At 44.2% G+C, this 11,152-nt stretch overlaps 1 protein-coding gene across 1 annotated transcript; it reads left to right on the top strand.

Annotated features, from left to right (window-relative positions):
• Positions 1-7,864: 7,864 nt before the first annotated feature.
• Positions 7,865-8,806, top strand: LOC124652830 (germin-like protein 8-14). Its single transcript, XM_047191873.1, has one exon. It carries the CDS (start codon positions 7,938-7,940, stop codon positions 8,574-8,576), a length of 639 nt encoding a protein of 212 aa, XP_047047829.1. The 5' UTR covers positions 7,865-7,937; the 3' UTR covers positions 8,577-8,806.
• Positions 8,807-11,152: the final 2,346 nt, after the last annotated feature.

Genomic DNA, 11,152 nt, shown 5'->3' on the forward strand with positions numbered 1-11,152 from the left:
ATAGCTACTCCCTCCATCCTAAAGTGTAAGGCATATTTCTAAAAACAATTTGTCCTATAACCCCCACCTCTAAGGCATAATTTTATTTAATGGGGAAGAGAAAGGGGTTGCATGCACCAATGAGGGAGTGAAAGAGAATGCATGCACCAATGAGAGAGAGAAAGAGGCTGCATGCACCAATAAGAGAGAGAAAATAAGACCCAATCAGCTAGTACCTTGGGCCAAGATATTCAAAAATTGTGACTTACAAACTAGAACGAAGGGAGTACACTTGTAGTGTACAACTAGATTGCCTACGAGTTTTCAGAACTATACTTATATTATTATACAATAAGAGTGCTCAAAAGAAGAAAAAAAATAGTAAGAAGGGACACAAGAAAAACTTTGACCTATATCACACTCAAATTATAAAACAACAGTACGTTGTTTAAAGATGATAACTTATTAAGAATCTTCACAAGCAATCGAGCATACCTCTGGAGAACCGGGTGTTCCAGTTTCAACGCCCGATCAAGCCGGTAGTTGATAGAAATAAATTTGAAGAAAAGAATACCACTATTATTTTTTCATCAACCTATCTTTAAGAGCTTAGACTGCCGGTTGGAGATTGGCCGGCGTCAACTAATTTGGAACGGATGGATACATAGTTACCTAAAATGCAGTGAGATATCTTACAAGGAAAACTAAAGATAATACTACCTTTCCAGTCTTCCGTGGTGTGCTTGTTAGCTGAGAGCTTGAGACACTATATTTAGCAATCCCTCAGAACTCATTCTCGATGTTGCAGTCCAAATATAGAAAATCTTGCATAAAAAACCTAAATGACATGTCCATCAGTTCAGAGATATCAGTTATAATGGAATCTCAGATGCGAGCTTTACTCTCCAGGATTGGGATCCAAAATGAACAACTATACGATCAGGGAAATAAACGGCTTCTCCATCAGTACACCCTACCTGTTTTAACTTCACCCGGCTGGGATGTCCATCGATGCACAATTGATATAAAAGAAGAAACAATATTCTCCCTGAAGATTACCATCGATATTAGGGAGTGCAGATAAATTGCAGTACAGAGTATGGGCCGGATAGGAATACCTGGATTCGGAGGGGTCGCTGGGGACAGAAATTGGTGGCGCAAGGACCACACTTAAGATGTAGGAAGAGATGACGGCCATGCCACTCCTGTTTATCACTTTATCCACGCCTCCTCGTCCTGGCCGCGAATTACCGAGCCCTTGTGCTACCGCCGCCGCTATGGTTGCCAGTACGGGAGAGGGAGAGGCGCCAGTAACGGACAGTCGGGTACTATTATCACAATTACTACGCCGCCGCAGGTCTCCGAGTGCACCGAACGGCAGTAGATGCATAATTTTGGGCTAGGCTTACAGATAAATCAGAGGCCTAGTTAACGACAAACCGGCTTGCTTTACCACAATGCGGCCTGGTCGATCTCCGGAGTAGACTCCCTTCAACGATGGGCCGCTTAGGATGCGCAGAGTGACGGGTAAGAAACCCATCCGTGCTTGGTGGGACGACCAGAAGATCCTGCGCATCCATAGAATAGATCCGACGGCTCAGGACATCTAAGCGCTGTGAAGGCTCCTAGCTGGTTACGTTATACTGTTAACTAATTCCTTCGAGACCCGAGTTCGAACAACACAACATGGAAGAATTGAAACCTTTTTCGTACTTTTTGAATCTCAGCAAAATATGAATTTGAACAAACTCCTATTCAGAGCAAAATTTTATTTTGACCAAATTTTAAATCTGAGCAGAATTTGAGTTTAAACAAAATTCGAATCTCAGCAAAAAATAATTTTGAACAAATTTCAAATCTGAGCAAAAAATAATTCAAACAAATTTCGAATCTGATTTAAAAAATAGTTTTGAACAAATTTAGAATCAGGGCAAAATTTGCTCAAATTTGAAATTTTCACAAATTCGAAAATATTGAAAATAGAGAAGAAAAAAACCGACAGAACCAGGAAAGAACCGACGAAATACAAATAAAGCTACAAAATAATCGCACCAAAACTTCCTAAACCGGGTGAACCATAGCTAGCCCGCGCTATTGGGTCCGGCTCGCGAGCTGCCGCACGCGTGCGGGGGTTAATACGCCCCGCAGCTAGGGTTGTAAATGGTACGGATAATTTCCGCTCCGAATCCGCATCCGTATCCGTTTTTGAGGATATGGTATGCATTTTTAGAAATCCGCCGGATATGGATGCGGATGCGGATAATGCTCAAGCGGATATCCGGCGGATACGGTAGAGGATATGGTATTGATACTATCCGGCGGATACGGATTATCCGTCATTTTTTACGGATTATCCGAGGTCCTCAATGAGGATAATCCGAGAAAATTAGCCCAACCCTAAATATTTAGACAATATAGTTAGTTCAGCGGCTAAAATATGTATGCTATTAGCACGCAATTTGCTTTGTTGTACAAACATGTATGTACATTTAGCTATAGCCTATAATTACAAACATATTATACATAAAAAAGCATACTTATATTTTTTATGTGTATATTTGCTTAATAATCCGTTTCCGATCCGAGTCCGTTCCGAATCCGCTCCATATCCGTAATCCGATATAATCCGCATCCGAATCCACATCCGACCATTATCCGCTCCGATCCGTATCCGTCATAAAAATATGGTAAATGATATGATAGTAGAAATATCCGATCCGATCCGATCCGTTTACATCTCTACCCGCAGCGGGGCGATGAATAGGATTTCTACGAGATTTGTATGGGCCGAGCCCTTTGGTCTCCCTGCGCATTTGATGGGCCTAAGCCTAATTGGTTTGCTCACTGTAGGCCCTGGCCTGGCCCGTTGAATCTCCCATGTGCTATCACGCCAAGTCTGTTAACTGCAATCAGCCATTTTGGACAACACGCGGCGCAGTCAAGTACTCAAGTGTAATCGTTTCCGCCATTACTCTCGGCGCGCGATCGAGGCACAAGCTACGGAAGAAAAGACACAACGTTTATCGTCGATGATAGAAAAGACACGCCGGCCGGCGTCTTCTTGGGAAAAAATTACAGCTGCAGAACGCATCGCCTCTGCCTCACCCTCACGCGGCGAGAGGGCCTGCCTGACCTCTACGCCAGGCACAACGCCCGCTGCTGCCCACGTACGTACGGCACACGTCGCACCGCCGGCTAGTTGATCGATGGCCGGAGCCGCGCGTCCGCTTCATCCACATGCAAGGAAATGTGGGGGCGAAACAAGAGAGGTGATAGCAGCGTCGCGCGCAAATCCAACCGGCGAAACGAAGCCAGCTGGTGACTCACCCAAACAAGTGGTGAGCTTGCCACAAGGCGTCGAGGAAAGCCTCTGCTGAGTAGACATAAATCAGCCAGACTTTGGACCATGCCAGTTGTCATTGACAATGCAACTTTTGTCCGCTTATTTTTTTTCCATCATACAAGTAATGGTACTAATTAATCCTCAACTCATGATTACTGTTTGTCTCGAACAGTGTTCAAGATTGTGGAGATTTGGAGCTCTGGCTTTAGTGAACCCAAAAAAAAAACTTCTGAACCAAAAAATATAAGTTGTATTTGAAAGTACTCCCTCCAATTCATATTACATGACACTAATATAAATGTATGACTCTAGATGTATCTACACAAATTTTAATTGTAGATACATCCATTTTAGAGGCAAAGAATATGGATCGGAGGGAGTATAAAAAGTTCTTAATATAATTCTACATGTAATATTTCATTGGGTCTCAAAAAAATATTTAATTCCAATGTCTATTGTCCAAGTGCAATAATTTGAGCCTCGTAGGGCGAGTCATCTGAGGCCAGTCATTGCTTGGGAATGCGTGTTTCTTCTTCCTATTGTACTTACCAATCTGGAATGACAATTTGCTACCGAGGGATACTGCCTTGAGACAGATTGTGCCACTCAAAACTAATCCTCCCCAAAAAGTATGTGAGATAATAGTCAAGGGAAATGCCACGCGGAAGCAATATCTGATATAGGACTTTTTTTTATCTTCCAATGGATGCAAATGTAATTTTGAATATACCTATTTGCACAATCCAGCATTCAGACTTCTAGAAACGGAATTAAGATCAAAAGGGTATCTTTTTAGTGCAGTTGATCAACATACCGTATGCTAGCTAACACAAAGGTTCCAATAGAGAATTATTTTGATGCAAATGCTGGATCTTCGAATTTTGAAGCTGAACAGAAAGGTTGTTGTTCACTCGAAAACAACTATGCCTTCAAAAATCCAACTTTTCTAGCTCACCAGTCTCTCCAAACAACAGATTTGCTGGAACATCGTCATATGTGTATGACTAGCTAGTAATTGTTCACTTTGTGGCAATGTCGAATCGTGGAGGCACTCGTCGATCGAGTGCAACATGGCCCAGAGTGTATGGGCTTTGTCAGATGAACAAATGGTGGAGCATATGGTATCTAATGGACTGCTAAAAAATGGTATCTAATGGAGATACTAATTCTAAGTTAGGGTTATTTGAGATGATTGACACGCTGCCTCATGATCGGTTCACACGTGCAATTGTCAACACTACAGAGGATTCCGAGTTCCACAAGGAAGGCCCATTTGTCAACTTGTTGTTTCATTAACGTATTCTTAAGAGAACTTGAACCTATACAAAATCTTGCAACACCAATGATGAGACAAACCAATGCGAGTATCAGAGAGAAGTGTATCTCTTCACTGACAGGATTTGCAAAAGTTAATGCTGGTGCGTCCATTGATATATAGTGCAGGCAATAGAGGAGCTTCTACTGAAATATGTCGAAATGGCCAAAATTTATTCCTGTGAGCCACTAAAGTTGTGGCTTATCGAGAGGAGCTTGCCCTTGCGGAGGATCTAGCTTTGTCGAAGATACCCATTGCATCGGATTGTGTGTGATTACTGATATACATGAAGGCGCTAGAGGGGAGTATGGATCAATAGTTCAAGAGATCAAGAGATCAAATCAAGAAGTAACTATTTTCAAGAATACATGAACAGCTTGGCTTTGGATAGGTCGGCGAATTGTTCCATGTGAGCAAAGGTGAAGTATGTGGATAATTAAGGTGATCTTGGAAATCCATCCATTCTAATGCAAGGCCATTTTGACACTCGGATTTTTCCTTTTTTACACCGCATAGATGAGCGGGGAAATTTATTTAGGCTCGGATCTATTTAGCCAAGGGGCATATCAAAAAGGCATATTCTCTCCCATTTAAAATTGGGGTTGTCGTGATAGCGTAAAAAGGTCCATGTCCACCTTCGAACAAAGGTGACCCATGCAAGTCCAAAACTTTCCTGGGTCCATCCATTCAAGCCATGACCATCTCAATCTTAAAGCCTGAGAAAATATCTCAATTCTTAGTCTCTTAGAACACCAAGACCCCTAAGGGATTTGGGGTGTCAAACTGTTCCCCAATTTACTATGCATTGTCCTACCGTGACCTCGTCAGTGGCCAACCAAAGCTATGTCAAACTTCTTCATGCTTTTTGTGATGCCTAGTGGGATATTGAGTAGAGTTAGATGAAAGGACTGATTTGACTAAGGTGGTGCGGCTAGACATGTTTATGAATTTTCCATTCCAAGTAGGAATGTTGTCGGCTATTTTATCATCAAGATGCTGAAAACCCACTCACTGTAGTTGCCAAACTGAAAGGGCAGCCCAAGGTATTTCATCAGAAAGGATTGCAGCTCCAATGGAAGGCCTATGAGGATGTTATGAAAGTTGTTGTGCCCACAACATATCTCTATTAAATTTTGTGCAAATATCGGTGGCCTCTCTAACTGCATTGGGAATGCTAGCAAGGTTGTGGATGTCTTCGTTGAATGGGCCGAGAAATACTGCGACATCATCTGCGTTCTCAAGATAGTACGTACTGAGACCCTGGATCTTCTAAAGTAAACAGTGTGTGGTGACGAGATCTAGAACTTGTTGGAGAGGATCAATGTCGATGTTGAATAAAAGCAACGAGAGCACTTTGGCGGAGACCACGGCCATGGGCAATGGGGGGGGGGGGCACTCCATTTCGAAACACTCTCAATGAACTAGGTGGTCCCATCTAATGGAGTCAGAACAGGGTTTTTTTTCTCGGCCGGAATTTCCGAGATTTCGGCGAAAACCGGTTTTACCGGTTACCATCGAGAAAAATAAATACCGAACGAAATTTTCCGGCATTTAAATAATTTGGTCAAATTTAATTTTTTTATATAAATTTCAAACAAAATAGTGAGTTGGTTTGACAAATCTCAGCCGGTATTTGGCCGGTATTTCCGAAATTTCCGAAATACCGGAATACCGGTACCCACCGATATTTTTTTCCTACCGAGAAAAAAAACCTTGAGTCAGAAGCTTTGTTTGTGCCTAGTTTGAACAATAGGCTCAGGGTTTGTTCATGTGCAACCGTGTTGCCATATTTTCTTGACATAAAGGCTAGTTTAGCGTCCTTGAATTTAGCGAGTTCAAGAAAAATTACGGAAGGAAGGGCATGAACTGGCTCCCTGCAGCCAATAAGAGAGTTACCTTGCTAATGCTACAAGCCTACATACATTGTGAATTTCGAATTGTCTTGGTATAAATCACAGCATTGTTTCCATCTGCAACATCCTCAACGAGCGCTTTCTTTGAAAGTACACATTGTTCCAAATTGTACGAGCCCCAGCTGTTCATAGCCCCTGCTGTTCCACTCAACGGAAGATCTTTGTGGATTAGGAGAAAGAGATTGAACAACCACCACTACGAGAGATAAGGCATGCACTTGCCATTTAGAAACATGGAAGGCCCATCAGGTGCAAAGTCAGGGTTTTTTCTCTAGCATGGGATATAACAGGGTCAATAAAATAAATGATAACATTGGCTAATAAAGAGCCAATCTTTTCAATATACAACCAACTTTGAAGTTTAGAGTACAAACTTTACTGTAAAATATTCCTAGGTTTTGCAAATTTTCTCTGGTGTATAATTTACATTACTGTAATTTTTTAGCTGGAAGCATGTAACTTTTTGCAAATACTTTTAGGTCTTGCAAGAAAAAAAATCAGAAAAGTAATGCTCTAAATGCGCGATTTGTTAAATGGTCAATTAACGTTCTAAATATCAAGTGCTACAGAAGCTTGTAGATCTTTATATAGACCAACAGATAAAATTTACATGGTTACGTATGCACCAGATATTTTGTTGAGATTTTGGAAAGCAACAAAGACCGGTGCAGTTTTTGTCTCCACAAGCTTCCCATGCGAGTGATGAGGTTACCTTCACCATGGACCATGCATGCATCAGAAAACACCAAGTTCTGGTTCACCGTATACTTGCAACTAGGGTTACCAGAGTAAGAGCCCGTATAAACCTGCATATAGATGCCTTAAAAGTTACTAGTATTACCATTCTAAAATATAAGCCTTTTTTGAAAGCTAAAGTAGCTTTTTAAAATAACTAATATTTTGAAATAGAGATAATAATGTAATGTAATTTTATCGCAAGAACAAGCTTTTCTTGCATTCTCGATCGTCTTACACTACAACAGCATGTTACCGTTGTGACGACCCAGCGACTTGCACTGCAGGAGACAATGAGTTCATACACCAATGCAAGTCAGTATCGTAAAATAAGCTCATCATGTCACCTGGCCGTCCCTAATAATGCAGCATTTCAAGAGCTTTCCGTAATCAAAGCCGTCCAATTTTGTGGACCATTCACAGCTAAACGCTTGCTTGTCCCCAAACAATCGTGCCGTTGCCCATGCATTCACGTGAACTCGAGCGCGCCTCGCCAAATCTCACTCACGTTACGTTGTTCTACCTGCGTACGAGCCAGCTGCGCGCACCGTCTCCTCCTCGCCTATATAAACACCACAAGAACGCACACAGTAGCAAGCTTGAACCACACACAGCAGCTAGCACACACAGAGTAGCAACTTGCAAGCTAGCCATGGCGAACGCAATGCTGCTCCCTGTGCTCCTCTCCTTCCTCATCCTGCCCTTCTCCGCCATGGCCCTCACCCAGGACTTCTGCGTCGCCGACCTGTCCTGCAGCGACACGCCGGCAGGGTACCCGTGCAAGGCCAGCGTCACCGCCGGGGACTTCTACTACCACGGCCTCGCCGCTGCCGGCAACACCACCAACCTCATCAAGGCCGCCGTGACGCCGGCCTTCGTCGGTCAGTTCCCGGGCGTCAACGGCCTCGGCATCTCCGCGGCCAGGCTCGACATCGCCGTCGGTGGCGTCGTGCCGCTCCACACCCACCCGGCCGCCTCCGAGCTGCTCTTCGTCACCGAGGGCACCATCCTGGCAGGCTTCATCAGCTCCGGGGCCAACACCCCCTACACCAAGACGCTCTACGCCGGCGACATCATGGTCTTCCCCCAGGGCCTGCTCCACTACCAGTACAACGGCGGCAGCACCCCGGCGGTCGCGCTCGTCGCCTTCGGCGGTCCTAACCCCGGCCTCCAGATCACCGACTTCGCGCTCTTCGCCAACAACCTGCCCTCACCCGTGGTCGAGAAGGTCACCTTCTTGGACGACGCCACCGTGAAGAAGCTCAAGTCCGTGCTCGGCGGCAGCGGCTAATCAAACACTAGCAGCTGCTCAGAAAGAAAGCAAGGTCGCCCCTGATGTCAGCGTGTCGGATTAGTTTGCATGCATGCGTATGTGCGTGTGCCTGTCATGTGAACTCTCCTTTCCATGTTGCGTATAATTGGTCATGTCCATTTCGTTTAAATTCGTTCATGTAATTCCTTAAGGTTCCATTGTAATTTGCTGTAACGGCACACAATTAATCACTCGTTGAGTTTCATTAATTAATTGCTTTGTTAATGTTATAGTCAATGGTTATTTGGTTCGACAAGGCTCCATTTGGCCATGCATGCAGAGAATTCAGATAGATAGCTCTTACCCTTATCTTTTTTCAAATTGGATATTCTAACCATAAAAAGGGGTGTTTTACGGTATACATCAATGCAACCTGGGCCATCCATTGGGCTCGATTGTAATTAAGGTCAAAGATCTGATATACTGACTCTGTTTTGTGGCAGTATATTCCGGAGTGGCAAATTTCAGTATTACACAGTTCCAATTGCTCATCCAACTTTTCGTACAGAACAATTTGAAGTGTAAAGTTGTTTTTTCACAATTTGTGGGACGTCGAGTTTTATTAAATAAATGTTTTGTTAATATTATTATATATAGCCACTAGTTATTTGGTTGGACAAGGCTCCATTTGGCCATGCAATGGATTAAGATATGTAGTTTTTCAGATACCCTTATCTTCTTTGGAACTCGGTATTCTTGACCATTAAAAAAGATTATTTGGTTCCCAAAATAGTATTCTCTTACAAAAAAAACATTTCTGGATATGAATGTCCAAATAAGATAGAAAATTGTGGAAAAGTACTAAACTAAGTAATGTGGAGCCCTATATAGAGAGGTACCAACAGTTTTGTCTATTCTTGCCTTGCTCCATCCAGCATTGATATTTTTTATACCATGTTCATTTACATTTTTTTACTTTCATTTTTCGTGTCCCTAGAGGGGAAGACTAGGATTTAGTGTGATCTCGCATTAACGACTTTTTTACCAGCGTTGATTGTATTAGATTCGGCATATGCAGCAGAGGCTCTAAGTGTTTGTGTTGCACGGCTAGAGTAGGAAGTTTGTTCTTCCTCGGCATACATGCTTCTCTCTTTGAGTGAAGTAACTTGCTCTTCCATGCTTGTCTCTTAGATGCATGGTTGGCTTGTTCTCGCATCCATCACTTCCTTACTTGCTTACATGTCACCCTGCTTGGCTCAAGGGTAGATGTTGCAAGTGCCTTGTTCCTGGTCACCGTGCCGCGGTCTGTTGTGACCCCTTCAGGTGCTCTCGATGCCTTGAGAACGGTCATCGCGCAAGTGACTGCCGTAACGCTTGGCGTCCTCTCAGCTTGTTGGCAGGCCTTGCCGCGTCATCGCCTTGCCATGCGACTGCTCCTCGTCGGGCCCAGGTTGAGGTCTCGCTGCCGTTTGATGTGCCTCGTCGTCGGTCATGGGCGTCAGTTGTTTCTGCTCCTGTTGGCTCTTTGGCCTCCATGGATATGGAATCCGCTTTAGAGAAGCAAGCTGAGTTTTTTCAGGAGGCAATCCGTCCTCTTCACGAGGCCGTTGACTCCTTGCATGGCTGGATGCTAGCGATTGGGGGCTTTCTGGAGCGGGCAGAAGCGGCGTTGGGTAGGCTCTCCCGGACGCTTGCCGATCCTTTGGTTGTGTCTGTTGATGACAAAGTGGGCGCGAGTAGAGCGGGCCTTCATGGTTGTTTCTCTCCTCGTGCTAGGGCGAGTTCGGTGATCACGGCTCCGGTCATGCAGATCATGCCTGAGCTTCTAGAGTTGTGTGGTGGTGTGCGTTCGCCCCCTTCCGTCGAGGAAGTGAGGCCCAACTCGCACGAGTCCTTGGATGTGGTTTCTCCGCCATGTCAGGCGCTGGCCTTTGAAAAGTCTGGTGTTGGTGACGCTGCAGTCTCTCTCTCGTCTGAGTCCGGCAGCCAGGTTGTTTCTATTGGTGATGAGGTTGCTATGTCTGGGCCGTTACGAACGGTGCCCGGAGCTGTCCTCGCCAGAGAGGTTTGCGATTTTCTCGCCACCTTGTCAGTTGCCTTCCCCGGAACCGCAATTGGTTGACGGGTGCCCGCCAGTGTCGTGGCTTGTCTTTTTCGGCACGTCATTGGAGTCTCGTGTTCAAGTGTTTGTCTGTGTCGCTTTGTGGTTTGTGTGAGTGTGTTGGTTGTGTGGACTTGGCCCGTTGTTGTAGGTTTTCGCTCGGTTTTCTCCTAAAAACCGAGCACCTTCTTCTTAATTAATATATGGGCCAAAGCTTTTGCCTCTTTTTTCAAAAAAACTTTGCTCAAACAAGAACAGACAAGTCCCATATGAATGTTGTTATTTCGGACATAGCGGAATGCACCCAAGTGGAGCAGGCAGTCAAAGAGGTTTTTTACATAGCATGGCTGGCAGCGCAATCTACATGTCTAGAGTCATGCACCTTATTATTTTTTCTCTTTTCTCATATGATTTTCTTTATTGTTAAACTTGCTGTTTTTATTGCGCGGGCTATCTTTATTTTTGTTATGCAGCGGCCGGGTGTAAAGTCTTTCGCTTGTATTGGCTTCATACG

This window comes from Lolium rigidum, chromosome 5 (assembly GCF_022539505.1).
Source record: "Lolium rigidum isolate FL_2022 chromosome 5, APGP_CSIRO_Lrig_0.1, whole genome shotgun sequence".
NCBI lineage: Eukaryota > Viridiplantae > Streptophyta > Magnoliopsida > Poales > Poaceae > Lolium > Lolium rigidum.

Excerpts from the sequence above, each read along its gene's own strand:
- LOC124652830 (XM_047191873.1), top strand. The coding sequence starts at position 7,938 with ATGGCGAACGCAATGCTGCTCCCTGTGCTCCTCTCCTTCCTCATCCTG.